Source organism: Pongo abelii, chromosome 9 (genome assembly GCF_028885655.2).
Source record: "Pongo abelii isolate AG06213 chromosome 9, NHGRI_mPonAbe1-v2.0_pri, whole genome shotgun sequence".
NCBI classification, from domain to species: Eukaryota; Metazoa; Chordata; class Mammalia; order Primates; family Hominidae; genus Pongo; species Pongo abelii.
Genome location: NC_071994.2, coordinates 1,981,890 through 2,001,611, shown reverse-complemented (window position 1 = coordinate 2,001,611; position 19,722 = coordinate 1,981,890). Strand labels below are relative to the sequence as shown.

Genomic DNA, 19,722 nt, shown 5'->3' with positions numbered 1-19,722 from the left:
ACCCGCCCGGGGAAGAGACAGGAACTGGGGAGCTGCCTCCAGGTTTCCGAGCACGCACGGACAGACGGGTTCCCGGCGGCCGGCTCTGGGCTTCAGGTCTCCCTGCCTCCCCTAATTGTCCCCGCATGAGGCACAGAGGAGGGAAGTGAGTTAACGCAGAAGTTTCCTCCAAGAAAGCTCATCAGAAAAGCCCAGATGGAAAAATCCGCCTCCATGGAGCCCTTGGAATTGGAAGTGATTTCTTTCTGGAAATATGTACCCTGAGGGGTGAGGGAAAGGACAGGGCCTGCACGTTCGTCAAGACGGAGACTGTTGGCTCCACACGCCGTGAGCCCCCTCCCCAGGGCTGCCTCAACCCCTTCCTTCACCCCCTCTCACATCCCCTCAGGGGGAGGGTCCTGCCAGCCAGTCCGGGTCAAGGTCAACGGTCCAAGGTGGGGATGCAGCCTCTGCCTGTGAACGAGCTCCTCCCCAGACCAGCAGGGCCACAAAGGCTGGGACCTTCCACCCTCAGGGTCCTCCCCACAGCCGCCCTCCCTCTGCCAGACCAACAGGGTCACACAGGCCGGAACCTTCCTCCCACAGCCACCCTCCCTCTACCAGCCTGCACCTGCCACACCCCATCTACATGGAGGGGAAGTCTCCCTGAGTTTAATCTGAATGCACACTGTGTGTGCCTGCAGCACGCAGCATTGGAAAGCACTTAAATGTGGCTCTGCCCCCACCCCTATTTATGGACAGAGACACTAGGGTTGGGAGCAAGGAAATGATTTGTCCCCACGGCAGCACGTGTGTCAGGACAGGGCAGGCGCTCCTGTGTGGAGAGGTGCCCCCCTTCCCTCCTGCTCCCCGTGTGGTCCTCCCTCACTGCACTCACCCCAAGATGGTGGGGTGCAGCCGACATGCGTGCATCTCTGCACAGTCACCATTCCGGGAGGGTGGTCTGAGTATGGTGCGGGCAGGGTCTCCTCCAGTCGACTGGGGACCCAGGCTCCTGCAGCCTTGTGGCTCTGCACTCCTGAAGCTGCTGGGGGTAGAGGGAAGAGAACGTAGAGGATCCTTCTGGACACTGTTACAGACCAGACCTGAGAACAATGCAATCACTTCTGCTCCCAGTGAGTGGGCCGGGCTCCACACACAGGGCCAGAGGACGCGCACAGAGAGACCGGTCCTCACTGGCCCTCACTGGCCCCGGCAGCAGCACCCACCTCCCACCTCCAAGCCCTTGTCCTCATCTCTCTGCCAGCCCTGCTCCTGTCTCCATGATGATGGCCTTTTCAGGCGGGGCTGACCCCACTTGGGGCTCATGAACGCTCTCGGCCCATCGCTGGGTGCCCCTATGTGCTGGGCTCCGAGTTCCGGGACAGGGCCCAGCTCTGCTGCTGGGGATAGAAGAGGTCCAAAGAAGACAGTCTCCATGCTCAGGGAGCTTCTGGGCTGGGTGGGAAAAAGGGCTCCACCGGGAGCAGTTAGGTGCCAAGTGCAGCCGCTCCCCAGAGCCTGGTGAGCAGGAGGCAGCCCCACCACGGGGGGCCATGTTGACGCAGTGCCTGGGACTCTGAGTGCAGCCTTGGTGGCCAGCCTGAACCATGTGCAGTGGACGCTGGGCAGAAAGGGACCTAGTGGTAAAGACCAGATGGGCAGCCCGGCACAGACAGCAGGAAGGGCCACAGAGACAAATGCCCCATTTCCTGGCCAGCCCCACGCGGGAAGGTGCGCATGGGGAGGGAGGGAGGCAGGAGAGGCAGCCGCACAGCCCAGCCGCGGGTGACTGTGGACCTTGCCCCGGCCTTTCCAGCCCCAAACCCCCCAATGTGCAGCCTCAGCCTTCAGGAATGTCCTGTCCGTGGCTCAAGCTGCCAAGGGGAATGGACAGGGCCCAGGAGCGGGGGCCCAGGCAGGTGGCCGGCGGCTCTGACACTTTCCTGGCCGAGGTCTGCGTCCCCCGCGGACGTTGCTGGGGCGGTGTGGTGGGCTCCAGCGTCTAGGGGTGTGGGATAGTTTCCAGGCCCCAGCCCATCTGCTCAGGCTCCCACTTGGAGGGCCTGTGTTGTTGAGATGTCTGAAATATTTGTTTTCTAAAGGATTAGCTTCCAGATGATTCTGGAAGGGGCCAGGAACGATTGCGTGGAGGGAGGAAGGAGGCCCTCGCTCCCTCTTGAATCTGGACCAGGAAGGCGTCCTCTGTGCCTTGAAAAGCCCAGGCCACGTCCTCCTTTCTCTAAGCCTTAGTCAGTCCACTTGCTCATCTACTGATCCTTTCATTTATCCAACAAATATCCCTTGAGCTCCTGCTATGAACCAGACCCACGGCCAGGGGCTTAAAACCCCACCTGGTCAGATAGCCCTTCCTCGCCAAGCAGGGAGCAAGGGGCTCTCCTCCGCGGGGCATGTCCTGCCCAGGCCCCTGCCCTGGCCTTCACGAAGCCGCTCCGACATGTACACCCCTCCCACGTGATGCCTGTTCTCTGGGACCGCACCGTCAGCCCCAGACAAAGTCTGGGCCATTTGTCCCCTCTGTCCACATCCCTCTACTCACGACCCCTAGGAGCCTGGCGAGGAAGAGGAGGGCCAGCCACCTTTCCTACCGAAAGACTTCTCCAGGCTTCCTGGCTCGGATCCCGCTAGCATTGGCGTGCTGAGATTCAGGATAGTGGCTGCTCCTGTGGGTGGAGGATGGGGGTCCCAGGGAAGAAGATGGCCTGGACCAGCCTGGCTGGGGCCTGTCCATGAGTGGGAGGAAGAGGACCTGAAGATAGCATGGCTTGTCTTTGACAGGGGAGGGTCTGGCTCTGGGGGACTGTGAGTGTTTTGAGAGAGACGAGAAGGGAGCCCTGGAGAGGGTGTCCTGGGGCCACCTTGCTGATGGCAGCGTGAACCTAAGGAAGCAGGGGTAGGAAAGTGGGGAGACAGGAGGACTTCAGAGTCAGGAGGAGGAGAAGTCCCCTGAAGAGAGTCTCTAAGAACTGTTAGCATGGAGAACGAGAGAGGGAGAGAGAGAGAGAGAGATCCCAAAGAAAAGACCAGCAGGCAGAAAACAAGGCTGGAAAGGACAGAGGCCCAGGGACACTGCATTCCCAGCTTGGAAGCAGCAACTGTGTCCAGCCCAACAGACACCTCACAAACCAATGAGGTCCTTGAGTGAGAACACAGGGCTCATGGCAGAAGGTGACAGTCTTCACCCCAAAAGGAATAGCTGGATCCACAGGCCCTGGATGGCTGGCAGCAGGGGCACCAGGCCGAGATGTGCTGGTGGGGGAGGCCGGCAAAGACTGAGTGGGGAGGAGGGCTGTAGGGTCAGCAGAGGCTGGGGAGAGGGCTGCGGGGTCGACAGCAGAGAGGCCAGGAGCCAGCTGTGTGTTGCCAAGATGGCAAGTCACCGACACCATGCATGACATCCTCAATGTGAGTGACAGCCAGGACCGGCCCCATTAAAACTCCAGGCCTCCAAAGACAGGCCAAGGCCCTCAGACACACCCAGAGGTCCAGGGGCACAGGCAGGCACAGGCCGGGTGTCAGCGGGCACAGGATGAGCCAGAGCTGCTCCGCAGGGACCCCCCAGAGCCTCCCATGTGTGTATTCTGGGGCCCACCACGGCAGGCTGCCTCAATCCTGCCCCTTTCCAACTCTGAACTCTGAGCAGCTAAGAGCTCGCCAGGCTGTGCACCACACCATGAGCTCAGGCCAGATGGGAAACCCCACAGCAGACCCAGCCCACACCATGCACAACGTCCTCAACATGGGTGACAGCCAGGACCGGCCTCACTAAAACTCCACACCTGGATTTCCCCAGGACTGTCTGTCTTCTACCTGCCCTGGAGGTGAGGCCCAACCCCCTCTCCTTTCCCCCGGTCGGCCGGTGAGGAGTTGCGTGAACGCCGGCTTCCCTGCTATTTTGTGGCTGATTCCCAGGGGAACTCCCTGGCGCAGAAAAGTGAGGCTCAGAGAAGTGGAGGGGCTTGGGCTTCTCATCAGTCCTTGCTGCATGAGCAACTACTCCCAAGCCAGTGACTTAAAAGAGCCATGACGTGAGCTCTCACAGCTCTGCAAGCCAGGTTTCGGGGCAGAGCTTAGCTGGGTACATCTTCTGCCCATGGGTGACTGGCCAGGCTCTGCCATGCGGCTGCCGTCCGCCAGAAGCTGGGCTCAGCCGGTCGGTCCAAGTAGCCTTGCCCTCCGAATCTGGCACTGTGGTGCCCTTTCTGGGAACTCTCTCCACACGGCTAGCTCGGGCTTCCTCACAGCATGGCAGTCTCATGACAGTGAGAGCCGTACGTGGCTTTTCATAGGAACAAAAAAACTAAGTCTTCTTAACAGTCAGCTTTGAAGTCTCAGAGCAACACCCCACTGCATCTGATTGGTCAAAACGCACCCAGATTTCAGGGGAGGGGAAATAGATCCGTCCTCCTGGCGTGAGCAGAGGTGAAGCTTCCTTGCAAAAGGAGCACGGAGTGCAGAAAAGACTGTTACTGCGTCCCTGTAAATGGCGTGCACGGGTGCCGCAGAGGCAGCTGCGGCTGGGTCAGTGCACCGACGTCAAGGAAATGGCAGCAGACAGAGCCATGGGTCAAACCGTCAGCCTCGTGACATTTCGCTCCATTCCTTCTTGGGCTGAACATCTTATTTTGCTCCATTTTGTGATCCCTGAGATGAAGTGGCTCTGTCAGGATTCAATCAGAGAAACACCGCCTCCTCACGGTCAAAGGGCAGGGGCTTTGTTGGAAGGGATCGGACCTTCTGCTGAGATGGAGCTCCAGGCTGTCTGTGAGACGCTACTGCCCCGCTCTGGGGCTGGGCCTGAAGGCAGCACGACACGTGGCCAGGAAAGAAGATGAGCAGGAAGTGGGAGGGGGCAAGGGCCACCTGGACTTCGTGAGGCCACACGTGAACCCATGTGGACAGTCCAGAGCCTACATCTGTCTCTTACCACTTTGTGCTGCATTGAGTAATGTTCCCCGGAAATTCATGTCCACCCAGGACCTGTGAGCGTCCCCGGAAATTCATGTCCACCCAGGACCTGTGAGTATCCCCGGAAATTCATGTCCACCCAGGACCTGTGAGTGTCCCCGGAAATTCATGTCCACCCAGGACCTGTGAGTGTCCCCGGAAATTCATGTCCACCCAGGACCTGTGAGTGGGGCCTTCTGTGGACAAGGGCTTTTGTGGGTGCAACCAAATAAAGACAAAGTCACACTGAATTGAGGCGGGGGGAAGCATCCATTCAATGAGTGTTGTCCTTGTAACAAGAGGGAAATTTGCACACAGAGACAGACACACAGTGGAGGAGGCTGTGTGAAGATAGAGACAGAGACTGGAGCAATGCAGCCACACACCACAGGACGCCTGGAGCCCCCAGAAGCCAGAAGGGGCAAGGAGGGGCCACCCTAGGGCCTTGCGAAAGAGGGCGGCCCTGCCCTCCCCTGGGGGGTGAACCTCTGGGCTCCAGAGCTGTGAGAGAGTCCATTTCTATGGTTAAAGCCACCCAGTCTGTGATCACTGTCACAGCAGCCCCAGGAATCAAACCCCTCCAATCCCAAAACACAGGGGACATCTGGAGGAGCAAGCACCCCTCACCAGGGGGCCACAGACACCTATGGCCCAGGACTCAGGGGAGCTGCAGGCTTGGGGCCCGGGGCCAGCAGGCTGAGCCAGGGACGGTGACACCAGGTGTGCGCAGCAGCAGCACCCAGGCAGCACCCCCGGTAGATGCAAATGTGGTGGCCACTCGCACCCACTGGTCATGTTGCAGCCAGGTGAGTCTGCCAGGGCTGCCGCAACAAAGCACCATGGACCGGGAGGCTTAAATGAGGGAAATATATCCTCTCCCGGTCCTGGAGGCTGGAGTCCGAGATCAGGGCTGCTGCAGGGCTGGGTCCTCCAAGGCCTCTCTCCTTGGCTTACAGATGCTGCCTTCTCCGCGTGTCCTCACAGGGTCATCCCTCCATGTGTGTCTGTGTCCTCCTCTCCTCTTCCTATAAGGACACAGTCCTATGAGACTGTGCTCACCCCTGCTCACATCAGGAGAAAGGTCCTGTGTCTCCTCTTGGGACCTCATCTTGGTACCTCCCCCTTGGTTACCCCACGGTCAGGACTCAGCCACCAGTGTGAGCCCACACACCGGCTCTGGAGTGCTGGGCACAGGTGAGACGGAGCTACAGCTGCCACAGCCAGGAAACCCCAGGACGGTCCTGAATGGGCCCGGAGCTGGCTTTTCTCTGTCAGAGGGTCATGAGGATGAAGATCGCCAGCTCCCAGGGTCAGGGCCCAGCCTCCTTCCATCTCACTGCTCCGGCCTCCTCAGTTCCTCATGGAGTCTGTTTAGTGCCTCTCCAGAAAAGACAAGTTGAAGCCCTGACCACCAGCATCTCAGAGCACAAACTCATTTGGAAATATATGGTCATTATAGATGCAGTCGATCAGGTCAGAATGCAGTAGGGCAGGCCCTGAATCAAACATCATGGTGTCCTCACAGGTAGAGGAGAAGCACGAGAGAGCAGCGCTGCATGAAGGCGCAGGGTGAGAGTGTCCTGGAAGATGAGCATGGCTGAGGTGACAGGTCTGGGAGCCGGGGAACACTGGGAAAGTCGGCCAGCACTGGAGCCTCCCTTAGAGCTCGAAGAAGAAGCCAGCCCTGACCACCCCTGACTCTGGCCTTCTAGCATCGAAGCAGGGAGAGACGCATTCCACGTGGTTGTTCCAATCAGCCCAGTTTCTGGGACTTCCTTATGGCAGCCTCAGGGAACTGGCAAAGCCCAAGTGGGCTATCCCATTACTTATATCTGGGTAGGTCCCAGCCACAGGGGAGAGAGAAGAGAAAGCCCCTCTCTCTAATGACATGCTGTACCCATGTCCCACCCGGGTGACGCGCCATACCTGTGTCCCTATCCAGGTGACGCGCCATACCTGTGTCCCACCCAGGTGACGTGCTGTGCCCGTGTCCCACCCAGGTGACATGCTATACCCCTGTCCCTATCCAGGTGACACGCTGTGCCATGTCCCTATCCGGGTGACACTCTGTGCCATATCCCTATCCAGGTGACACACAGTGGTCATGTCTCTATCTAGATGACAGCACCGTGCCCACATCTTCATCCCGGTGACAGCACTGTGCCCATGTCCTGTCTTGGTGACATCGCTGTGGTTATATACCTGTCCACGTGACATCACTGTGCCCACGTCTGCCTCCAGGTGACAGCACTGTGCCCACATCCCCACCCAAGTGCTCTGGGCACCTTGGCTGGGGCTCTGGCCACTTTCATGTTGGTGCCACCCTGTGTGGATCATAGCACCCAGGCACTCACCATTACCTTGGCCAGCACAGACCAGACCCGACCCCAGTAGTCCTCAAAACTAGGTCCCCTGCCGGGTGCGGTGGCTCACGCCTGTAATCCCAGCACTTTGGGAGGCTGAGGCAGGCGGATCACGAGGTCAGGAGATCGAGACCATCCTGGCTAACACGGTGAAATCCCGTCTCTACTAAAAATACAAAAAATTAGCCGGGCGTGGTGGCAGGCACCTGTAGTCCCAGCTACTTGGGAGTCTGAGGCAGGAGAATGGTGTGAACCCAGGAGGCGGAGCCTGCAGTGAGCCGAGATCGCGCCACTGCACTCCAGCCTGGGGGACAGAGTGAGACTCTGTCCCCAAAAAAAAAAAAAACTAGGTCCCCTGTGCTGCTGTGCCCCAGCAGTCGCTTCACTGGCAAGACCACTCTTAGCAGGTGCACCTGGAAGCAGAAGCTCAGCAGCTCCTGGTCTGTCCTATACACATGCAAATGCCCCATTAGAAAGCAAATAGCCCGAGGTGTTTGCCTGCTCCCAGGGAAAATCTCCCAAATCTTCCTCCGGGAATCAGTGAACAGAAGAGATGTCCATCACCCCCAGGAGAGTGGTGTCTGAACCCGTCTAACCGCCCAACAGGTTCTCCCTGCTGCCGATCTGGACAGAGCTGCTTTATCACAACAGGTGAATTGCAATAAAGTTTAATTCACACAGAGTCGGCCGTGCAGGAGATCGGAGTTTTATTATTACTCAAATCAGTCTCCCAGAAAATTTGGGGATCAAAGTTTTTAAGGATCATTTGGTGGGTAGGGGGCCAGTCAATAGGGAGTGCTGATTGGTTGGGTCAGAGATGAAATCAGGGGGAGTCAAAGCCATCTTTTTCTGCTGAGTCAGTTCCTGGGTGGGGGCCACAAGACCAGATGAGCCAGTTGATCAATCTGGGTGGTGCCAGCTGATCCACCCAGTACAGGGTCTGCAAAATATCTCGACCACTGATCTTAGGTTCTGCAACAGTGATGTGATCCTAGGAGCAATTTGAGGAGGTTAAGAATCTTTCAGCCTCCAGATGTGTGACTCCACGACTCCTAAACCATAATTTCTAATCTGTGGCTAATTTGTTAGTCCTGAAAGTCTACTCCGCAGGCAGGAAGAGGGTTTGTCCTGGGAAAGGGCTGTTATTGTCTTTGTTTCAAAGTTAAACTATAAACTAAGTTCTTCCCAAAGTTAGTCCAGCCGGCACCCAGAAGTGAATAAGGAGGCAAGACAGAGTTGGTTACATCAGATCTCTTTCATTGTCATAATTTTCTGTTATAATTTTTTTTTTTTTTTGAGACAGAGTTTCGCTGTTATCATCCAGGCTGGAGTCCAATGGCTCGATCTTGGCTCATTGCAACCTCCACCTCCAGAGTTCAAGTGATTCTCCTGCCTCAGCCTCCCAAGTAGCTGGGATTACAGGTGCCCACCACCATGCCCAGCTAATTTTTGTATTTTTAGTAGAGATGGGATTTCGTCAGGTTGGCCAGGGTGGTCTCGAACTCCTGACCTCAGGTGATCCACCCACCTCGGCCTCCCAAACGGCTGGGATTACAGGTATGAGCCACCACCGCCGGCAGATTTTCTGTAATAATTTTTGCAAAGGCGGTTTCACCAGGAGAACCAGGCATTAATGCGTTGTGGCTGATGTGTAGTAGAGCGGCATTTCCCAATGGGAGAACCATGGGGCTGTCTAGGAGACCATGCGTGGCTGGGAGCCTAATCCCAGGGACACCACTGATGACAGCTCCCATAGCACGTAGGACAGTGGATACTTGGAGGCAAAGAGAAATCTCTATGTTCTGCAGTGGTCATGACTTGGACCCCAAAGAACCTGAGCCCAAGGTCCAGAGGGAGACCCTCCCAACAGGGCCTCCAGCAGGAACAGGGATCGTGGGAGCCTGCCAAGCATAGCGCACAGGTATTTCTGGAGGCTTCCCATTCAGTCTTCGATGCCAACCTCACCAAGGGCGGCCCATCTCGCTGACCTCACCAAGGGAGGCCAGTCTCACTACCCTGATGGCACAGAATCGGCTGTAGGTGTGGAATCAGAAGTGGCCGCGCGGCGGCAGTGCAGGCTCACACATCACAGCCCGAGCACGCCTGGCTGGGGTTCGCCCACAGAAACGTCCCCGGTCTCCCAGGCCAGGTGCCGCATTGGTTCCCGAGGGTCGTCAGAGATAGACACTCATGCGAGTAACATTGGGCTATGTGTTTGATTCACCCCAGGGTGCATTGTTGAAGGTTGGGGAGATTGGAGGAGATACTTGGGGGACAATGAGGTGTCCCAGTTCCTTGGATGATGGGGATCTCAGCCTCAGCGTGAGACCCCTCCCACAGGGTCTCTGGCAGGCACAGAGCCCGGGGGCTCCTGCATAGCACCTGTGTATTTCTGGAGGCTTCCCCTTCGGTCTCACCGCCCCGATGGTGCAGAATCGGTTGTAGTTGTGGAATGGGAAGTGGCCGCACGGCGGCAGTGCAGGCTCACACATCACAGCCCAAGCCCGTCCCAGCTGAGGTTCACCCACGGAAACATCCCGGGTCACGCAAGCTAGGTGCCGCAAGGTTCACGGGGGTCGTGAGGGATAGAACACTCATGGGAGCCACATTGGGCTACGTGTCTGATTCACCCCAGGGTGCACTATTGAGGGTTGGGGAGATGAGAGGAGATACTTGGGTGACAATGAGGTGTCCCCATTCTTTGGATGATGGGGATCTCGGCCTCAGCATGAGGCCCCTCCCACAGGGTCTCTAGCAGGCACAGAGCCCGGGGGCTCTTGCGTAGCACGTGGGTATTTGTGGAGGCTTCCCTTTCTGTCTCACCACCCGGATGGCACAGAATCGGTTGTAAGAGTGGACTCAAAAGTGGCCGCGCGGCAGCAGTGCAGGCTCACACATCACAGTCCAAGCCCTCCCTGGATGGGGTTCGCCCGCGGAAACGTCCCGGGTCTCCCAAGCCAGGTGCCGCAGGGTTCTCAGAGGTCTTCTGGGAATAGGACATTCATGGGAGCCACACCAGGTCTTCATATCGGGCCATATCCACAGCCCCGTGGCCCCGGGTCACACTCTGAGGCCTTCAGTGTCATGGCCTGGGACTCAAGTCACACCTACCCGCGTGATGCGCACAGTGAATTCCGCCAAAAGCTTACACTTTCCATATCCATCCCAGAGCACGGATCCAACTAAGGACAGCCCCCAAATCCCGAGCCTTTTACTTAACTGACAATTGCCTCCCCAGTGAACACTCTGAGCTTGTCAATCCTAAGTGGCCAGACATTAACATTCCCATTCAGTGCAGGTTTGAAATGCTAATTTAGGAGCTTGAGATGCTAAAGAGCTGGGAGTGCCACTGCTGCTTTATTCTGGGGTCTAGGATCCTTGTTTTGCCTGAGATAATCCGCTAATGTGGGTGCAGCAGACATCCCACGGTTTGTGGAATCGATAAAGGATGGGGATCAATGGTGTTCGTGCACCGTGCGGTCTGTGCCCAATTGCCTGCCTTGTGCTTTGGAATCTGTACACATGGCCAACATGTGCTTGTGTGAGCCTGACGGTGCATTTTCCAGAGCCTCATCTCGGCTCTGCCCTGGAGCCTCTGTGCTGCTGGAATCAGACTCAAGGACCTCATCAGAGGACCATGGCCCCGTATCACCTGGGTCAGGCACTGAAGTTGGGACAGGAGAGCAGAGACTTCCAAAATGAGGGATCCCTGTGTTCTGAGGTGTTCATGACTGGGACCCAAGGACTCAAGCACATGCTCCAGAGGGAATCGTTTCCCACAAGGCCTTTGGCAGGAACAGGGATCCTGGGAGCCTGCCAAGCAGAGCGCACAAGTGTTCCTGGAGTCTCGCTGCCCAGATGCCACGGAATCAGTTGAAGGTATGGAAACACAAGTGGCCGCGTGGTAGCAGGGCAGGCTCAGGTGTCATAGCCCGAGCCCGGCTACCTGCAGTTTGCCTGCAGAAACATCCCGGGTTAACAGGCCAGGCACCGCATTGGTTCACGAGGGTCATCGGGGGTAGGAACCTCGTACGAGCCACGTCGGGCTACGTGCCTGATTCACTCCAGGGTGCACTGTTGAAGGTTGGGGAGATGAGAGGAGACACTTGGGGGATAGTGAAGTGTCCCCATTCTTTGGATGATGGGGATCTCGGCCTCAGCGTGAGACCCCTCCCACAGGGTCTCTGGCAGGCACAAGAGCCCGGGGGCTCTTGCATAGCACATGAGTATTTCTGGAGGCTTCCCCTTCAGTCTCACCACCCGGATGGTGCAGAATTGGTTGTAGCTGTGGGATCGGAAGTGGCCGCGCGGCGGCAGTGCAGGCTCACACATCACAGCCCAAGCCCGCCCCAGCTGGGGTTCACCCGCGGAAACGTCGCGGGTCACGCAACCAGGTGCCACAGGATTCACGGGGGTCATCAGGGATAGGACACTTATGGGAGCCACATCGGGCTACGTGTCTGATTCACCCCAGAGTGCACTACTGAGGGTTGGGGAGATGAGAGGAGATACTTAGGGGACAATGAGGTGTCCCCATTCTTTGGATGATGGGGATCTTGGCCTCAGGGTGAGACCCTTCTTGCAGGGTCTCTGGCAGGCACAAAGCCCAGGGGCTCTTGCATAGCACATGTGTATTTCTGGAGGCTTCCCCTCCAGTCTCACCGCCCAGATGGTGCGGAACTGGTTGTAGTTGTGGAATCGGAAGTGGCCGCGCAGCGGCAGTGCAGGCTCACACATCACAGCCCGAGCCCACCACGGCTGGGGTTTGCCCGTGGAAACGTCCCAGGTCATCCAAGCCAGGCGCCACAGGGTTCACAGGGGTCATGAGGTATAGGACACTCATGGGAGCCATATCGGGCTATGTGTCTGATTCACCCCAGGGTGCACTGTTGAACGTTGGGGAGATGGGAGGAGATACTTGGGGAACAATGAGGTGTCCCAGTTCCATGGATGATGGGGATCTCTGCCCTAGTGTGAAACCCTTCTCGCAGGGTCTCTGGCAGGCACAGACCCCAGGGGCTCTTGCATAGCACATGGGTATTTCTGGAGGCTTCCCCTTCGGTCTCACTGCCCAGATGGCGCGGAATTGGTTGTAGTTGTGGAATTGGAAGTGGCCGCACGGCGGCAGTGCAGACTCACACATCACAGCCCGAGCCCGCCCCAGCTGGGGTTCGCCCGTGGAAATGTCCCGGGTCACCCAAGCCACGCGTCGCAGGGTTCACGGGGATCATCTGGGAATAGGACACTCATGGCAGCCGCACTAGATCTTCAGGTCGGGCTTTATCCACAGCCCCGTGGCCCCGGGTCACACTCCGAGGGCTTCAGTGTCATGGCTTGGGACTCAAGTCACACCTACTTATATGATGATCACAGTGTGTTCCACCAAAATCTTACACTTTCCACATCTATCCCAGAGCACAGATCCGACTCCGTCTAAGGACAGCCCCCAAATCCCGAGCCTTTTACTGAACTGACAATTGCCTCCCCAGTGAACACTCCGAGCTCCTCAGCCCTAAGGGGCCAGACATTAACATTCCCATTCAATGCAGGTTTGAGATGCTAATTCAGGAGCTTAAGATGCTAAAGAGCTGGGAGTGCCACTGCTGCTTTATTCTCTGGTCCAGGATCCTTGTGTTGCCGGAGATAATCCACTAACGTGGGTGCAGTAGACACCCTGTGGTTTGTGGACTCGGTACGGGGTGGGGATCCTGATGGGGTTAGGATGCTCGAAGGCCCGGGTGTGCTCCATGCTCAGGGATCATCACGTCCGGCCGGTAGTAGCTGGCATGTGGAGAGGTGCATTTGCCCACAGGTGTTCCCTGTGCCTGCGCATTGCTGGGAGTGAAATTCCAGGGCAGCACCACCGGATCCTGTGCTAGCCCCTCCCACAACGCCTGGAGCAGGAGCGAGGGGCCTGGGGAGCTGCCTTGCCTGGTGCATTTGTATTTCCGGAGTATTTCCTGAGTCTCCCCTTGGGTCTTGGGTGCTGTCCCCAGTGAGCCCATCTCCCAGCAATGGCACAGAATCGGTTGTGGCTGTGGAGACGGAAATGGCCGAGAGGCGGCAGTGGTGACTCACATCACAGTCTGAAGGTGACCCAAGGCTGGACTCCACTTTTAGCAAAATGTGGGGGGTCTGCCTTGGTCTCCTAACTTGGGGATCCACTCACGGAAAAGCCTGAGAATTTTCATACCATGGAAATTCCCCCGTGTCGTGGGGTTCACCCACGACAAAGCCCGGCAGTCAGTGCTCAGCAGGCAAGCACTCAGCCCCTCCCGGTGGGTCCATCGGAACGGAGGGTTTGCCGAAGGCGCGGCCAGCCCTTCCACATCCCAGAGGGCCTGCTGGGTGATTGGACCCGTGAACTCTGGGTCCCTTGGCCTTGGTGCCCCCCTTCACGGCTTTGACACTAGAGACTTGAGGTGAACCCCGAGGACCGCAGGGCCCCAACAACCCTCCCCAGAGGCTAAGGTGGTGACCGGCGGACCCACAGCGGGCTGGCTAGGGGAGTCGAAACTCGCCAGTCTCCACTCCACTCCCAACTGTGGTGCCCCACGCGGGCCTGGGAGAGTCTGTGAGGCCGCTTGTCAGTAGAGTGCCCCCGCGAGCCGTGAGCACGCCCCGGCAACATGCCGTCTTCAGACAGGAAAGTGGCCGCGAAGGGGACCGGGGTGCCCAGCGGCTGTGGGGACTCTGTCCTGCAGAAACCGCGGTGACGAGCACAAGCTCGGTCAACTGGATGGGAATCGGCCTAGGGGGCTGGCACCGCGCCCACCAGGGGGTTTGTGGCATTTCCCTCTGCCCCTCAGCACCCCACCCCTGCTCTCCAGGAACGTGAGGTCTCAGCCGTGATGGTGGCAGGAAGGGGCTCTGTGTGCCATCCGAGTCCTCAGGGACCCGCAGCTGGCCCCCAGCCATGTGCAAAGTATGTGCGGGGCGCTGGCAGGCAGGGAGCAGCAGGCATGGTGTCCCCCGAGGGGAGAGAGCGGTCTGGGAGGGAGACGTCCTCGACCCTGAGGGAGGTGATGGGGCAATGCTCAGCCCTGTCTCCGGATGCCAAAGGAGGGGTGCGGGGAGGCCGTCTTTGGAGAATTCCAGGATGGGTGCTGGGTGAGAGAGACGTGTGCTGGAACTGTCCAGGGCGGAGGTGGGCCCTGCGGGGGCCCTCGGGAGGGCCCTGCTCTGATTGGCCAGCAGGGCAGGGGCGGGAATTCTGGGCGGGGCCACCCCAGTTAGAAAAAGCCCGGGCTAGGACCGAGGAGCAGGGTGAGGGAGGGGGTGGGATGGGTGGGGGGTAACGGGGGAAACTGGGGAAGCGGGGAACCGAGGGGCAACCAGGGGAAGATGGGGCGCTGGAGGAGAGCTTGTGGGAGCCAAGGAGCACCTTGGACATCTGGAGTCTGGCAGGAGTGATGACGGGTGGAGGGGCTAGCTCGGGGCAGGGCTGGTGGGGCCTGGGGCCAGTGAGGAGTGTGGAGTAGGCGCCCAGGCATCGTGCAGACAGGGCGACATCAGCTGGGGACGATGGGCCTGAGCTAGGGCTGGAGAGAAGGGGGAGCCAGACATTCATCCCGGTCACTTTTGGTTACAGGACGTGGCAGCTGGTTGGACGAGGGGAGCTGGTGGGCAGGGTTTGATCCCAGGGCCTGGGCAACGGAGGTGTAGCTGGCAGCAGCGGGCAGGTGAGGACCCCATCTGCCGGGCAGGTGAGTCCCTTCCCTCCCCAGGCCTTGCTTCCCCAGCCTTCTGAAAGAAGGAGGTTTAGGGGATCGAGGGCTGGCGGGGAGAAGCAGACACCCTCCCAGCAGAGGGGCAGGATGGGAGCAGGAGAGTTAGCAAAGGTGACATCTTCTCGGGGGGAGCCGAGACTGCGCAAGGCTGGGGGGCTGTGGGCCCATCCCAGGCAGAAAGAGCAAGAGGGCAGGGAGGGAGCACAGGGGTGGCCAGCGTAGGGTCCAGCACGTGGGGTGGTACCCCAGGCCTGGGTCAGACAGGGACAAGGCAGGGGACACAGGACAGAGGGGTCCCCAGCTGCCACCTCACCCACCGCAATTCATTTAGTAGCAGGCACAGGGGCAGCTCCGGCACGGCTTTCTCAGGCCTATGCCGGAGCCTCGAGGGCTGGAGAGCGGGAAGACAGGCAGTGCTCGGGGAGTCGCAGCGTGACGTCATCAGGAGGGTGAAGCGCCCACGGGAGGGGGGCCCCGGGACATTGCGCAGCAAGGAGGCTGCAGGGGCTCGGCCTGCGGGCGCCGGTCCCACGAGGCACTGCGGCCCAGGGTCTGGTGCGGAGAGGGCCCACAGTGGACTTGGTGACGCTGTATGCCCTCACCGCTCAGCCCCTGGGGCTGGCTTGGCAGACAGTACAGCATCCAGGGGAGTCAAGGGCATGGGGCGAGACCAGACTAGGCGAGGCGGGCGGGGCGGAGTGAATGAGCTTTCAGGAGGGAGGCTGGTGCAGGCAGGGGTGAGGAGCGCAGCGGGCGGCGAGCGGGAGGCACTGGCCTCCAGAGCCCGTGGCCAAGGTGGGCCTCGCGGGCGGCGACGGAGCCGGGATCGGTGCCTCAGCGTTCGGGCTGGAGACGAGGGTGAGTTTTTCCTCCTCTGCCACCCTCAGCCCCCACCCGCCCCTTCCCACACAACCAACACGTTCTCCCCACACAACTCTCTCGTTCTCCCCACAGCCAGGTCTCCAGCTGGGGTGGATGTGCCCACCAGCTGCCGAAGGCCAGGACGCCAGGTCCGGTGGACGTGCCAAGTGGGACATGACATGGTCCGGTGTGACGGCGAGGACAGAGGAGGCGCGTCTGGCCTTCCTGGTGAGCATGTCTGCCCTCCCTGCGTCAGGACACGGCCCTGCCCAGACCGCCCCGCCGGGCCACCATCTCACTGCCCCCACCTCTGTCTTCTACAGAACACCTTAGGCTGGTGGGGCTGCGGCGAGAAGCGGGTCTGTTTCTTTACTTCCTCCACGGAGTCGGCACACTACGGCTGCCCTCTGGGCTCCCAGAACCCACAACATGAAAGGTGCGGGGCTTCCTGCCACACCTGGGGTGGGGGGCACGCGAGAGGAGCTGAGTGGGACCTCACTCCTTCCCCATCCACAGAAATGGTGCTACCCAGCTCAAGCCTGGGCCTTTGAATCCGGACACAAAACCCTCTAGCTTGGAAAGGAATATGCTGCACTTTACAACCACTGCACTACCTGACTCAGGAATCGGCTCTGGAAGGTGAGCACCAGCGCTCGTTCCGGAAGCCTCCAGGCCCCCGAGCACCCTGCCCCCACCCCACCCACGTGTCTCTATCTGCAGGTGAAGCTAGAGGAACGAGACCTCATCAACCCAACACCAAAGACACCATCGGAACAGCAGCGCCCGCAGCACCCACCCCCCACCGGCAACTCCATCTTCATGGCCACCCCCTGCGGCGGACGGTTGACCACCAGCCACCACGTCATCCCAGAGCTGAGCTCCTCCAGCGGGATGACCCCGTCCCCACCACCTCCCTCTTCTTCTTTTTCATCCTTCTGTCTCTTTGTTTCTGAGCTTTCCTGTCTTTCCTTTTTCTGAGAGATTCAAAGCCTCCACGACTCTGTTTCCCCCGTCCCTTCTGAATTTAATTTGCACTAAGTCATTTGCACTGGTTGGAGTTGTGGAGACGGCCTTGAGTCTCGGTGTGAGCGTGCGTGAGTGTGAGCCACCTTGGCAAGTGCCCGCCCAGAGACCGGCCGCCCTCCATCTGGGCCGGGTGACTGGGCGCCGGCTGTGTGCCCGAGGCCTCACCCTGCCCTCGCCTAGTCTGGAAGCTCCGACCGACATCACGGAGCAGCCTTCAAGCATTCCATTACGCCCCATCTCGCTCTGTGCCCCTCCCCACCAGGGCTTCAGCAGGAGCCCTGGACTCATCATCAATAAACACTGTTACAGCAACTTGTCTCAAGGACTCTGGAATCTGGGCTATGGGCATGATGTGGGGGAGGCCAGCCTTGGGCAGAGGGGGGCTGGGGGGCAGGGGGAGGAGTACATGAAAAGGGGGTGGGGGTTCCAGGGTGGGGGATTCTGGGATGGGTGCGGCACAGCACACACCAGGGGTGGGGTGATCAGAGGATGTGTGGACATCAGGGGTGCAGGGCAGGCGGTCAGCAGGCAGTGATGGTAGTGGAGGGGCTGTGGGACCAGGGGCTCCACAGAGTGGGGGGCCTGGGCTGGCGGAGGGGCCCTGCATTCTGAGGCAGGGGTCTGGGACCACCAAAGCACCCCCAAGCGAGTGCCTCCTGTCGCCCCAAAGTCCCGTCAGAATGACACCTTGGTGCTGGCTCCAGACCCCTGAAGCCCGGGCTAGGTGACTGGGGTAGGGCTGGCCATGGCCGCTCTGGGAGGCCCACAAGGTGCTCTGGGCGACCCCACCCCGACAGGGGCACGAACCCCATGCCAGTCCCGTTCCTGCTCCCCTTTCGCTGTGGGTGGGAGCCGGGGCCACCCCGGAGGGACGGCCCCGCACAAGGAAGCAGGGAGCGGGAGTAGGAGCCGGTGGGCTTCTCAGTGGGCAGGCGGCCTTGGGGTGGAGGTCCTAAGGAGGCCGGGGGCTAGGAGGAAGGAAGAAGGAGTTGAGGGTGGCCACAGGGAGGAGGTGAGGGAGGAGCAGGAGGGCCCAGAGTGAGGGGCTCCCAGGCTCCCTCCCCGGGGTCTTGCTGCTGGAGCTCCAAGAACCCCGGCATGTGGGGGTTCGCTCCCCGGGTGCCAAGGCAGCCCACTCATGGGTTCGGGGTCAGCTTCCTCGCAGAGGCCAGTGGCCGGCAGCCCCCTCAGCCAGGCCTCCCAGCTCCCGGCCCCTCGCTGTGCAGGCGCTGGGAACACAAGGGGCAGCCCCTGGAAATAAGGGTGGGGTCCCGGCCTCCCCACTCCTTCCCCCTCCCCCCCTGCCTTCCACCCCCAGTCCCAGTGCACAGAGCTGTCAGGAAAATTCCTCCCCGACTGACAAAGAACAGACAGGAAGGCGGTTAGGGACGCCCCTCCCCTACCGGCTCAGCCGCCCTTGGGGTCTTGGTGTCCAGGGCGGAAGAGCAGGGTGGTTCCCCACGCCCCTTGGGTCTGGCCTCCCCTCTGCACCCTCTCTTGCCCCCTCCCCATCCAGCTGTGGGCCCTGGGGTCTGTCAGAGACCGAGGGGTTTCCAGGGACACACTTGTGTGCTAAAACCCCCCAGGATGCATGTAGACATCCGGTGAGGGAGTCTCTTGAAGCCTCTGGGATGGTGCCCCTGGGACTGGCTGCCATCTCATGGAGGAGGTCAGAGGTCGCTGGGGCCAGCCCAGGGTGAGGCCGCGTCCATCTTCCTGACCCTACAGGCCAGTTTGACTTACCCAAGTGGGTTTTGGCCGGCAGGATGAAGTAACCCATCCATTACATGTCAAGAGTTAGGTCTATAAACGGCCTTTATTATAAACATCCAACTCTGCAGGAGGTTTACAAAGCAGGGCTCAGGAGATAAAAGCCGGCTTCCCCAGGTGGCAGCTGCAGGGTGCGGCAGGCAGCCCCAGGGGTGCCCGGGGTGGCGGGGCAGGAACCGTAGGGAGGGGGAGAGGGGTGCCCAGAAAACCTCTCCTGGGGAACATGGAAGACTTTGCCCACTTCAAATCCCTGCCTGGGGAAGGACGCGTGGGAATGGGGCCGGGGGAAAGGCGGCCACCTCGGGCCTTCGTCACCTGCGTCAGCTCCTAGGGATTGTCTCCTCCTGGTCACCTGGAGATAACAGGTGTGCTGGACACATCCACATCTCTGGGCCCAGGGGTGTATGAATGACACGTTTGCTCTGGAGTTTCCACCTGGGAGCTGTATGGGGACAGGGCAGTTCCTTCTCACACCTGCTGGGGAAGGGACACAGGCCTCTTGGTGGCCCCCACCATCTCCCAGCACTGCCCACGGCTGTGCCCACGCTGGCTGCCCCCTGAGAGCAGGACATGTACGCAGGGGCAGCGCCTACTTCTGGGCAGCCCAGGTTTCTCTGCTCCCTGCAGCAGAACGGGCTTCCTAGGGCAGTTCCCGGGGTGGTGTCCCTAGGGCAGCCCCTGAGTGCCGGAGGGGGTCTGGGCCACAGGCCCTGAGACACGGAGGTGGTGGGGGCAGCGTTCTGGGGGCTGAACCTCAGGGTGAGGCGGGCAGGCGGGGAGCCACAGGCCTGGGGGCCCCGCAGCAGGTGCTCAGCCTCGGAGCCTCCTGCCGCGCCCCGGGGCGGGGGCTGGGAGCCTGCCCAAGCCCCTAGCTCTGAGCGACCTGCCAGGTTGGAATGTGTGTTTATCTTTGGCCCAACCCGATTTCCTGCTTTTTAGAAAAGGGGCTTAGAGAGGGTTGTTAGACAGGCTCCAGGCACCCCAACACCCAAAGGCACTTTGAAAACGCCCCTGCACTGACTTCA

General features: G+C 59.8%; 1 protein-coding gene across 1 annotated transcript; it reads left to right on the top strand.

Annotated features, from left to right (window-relative positions):
- Nucleotides 1–3,387: 3,387 nt before the first annotated feature.
- On the top strand, nucleotides 3,388–17,239 carry LOC100452997 (PE-PGRS family protein PE_PGRS4). Its single transcript, XM_024255762.2, has 6 exons — nucleotides 3,388–3,405; nucleotides 15,076–15,898; nucleotides 15,995–16,129; nucleotides 16,225–16,337; nucleotides 16,418–16,540; nucleotides 16,622–17,239. The coding sequence occupies exons 1-4, from the start codon at nucleotides 3,388–3,390 to the stop codon at nucleotides 16,332–16,334; spliced, it is 1,086 nt and encodes a 361-aa protein (XP_024111530.2). The 3' UTR covers nucleotides 16,335–16,337; nucleotides 16,418–16,540; nucleotides 16,622–17,239.
- The last annotated feature ends 2,483 nt before the right edge of the window (nucleotides 17,240–19,722 follow it).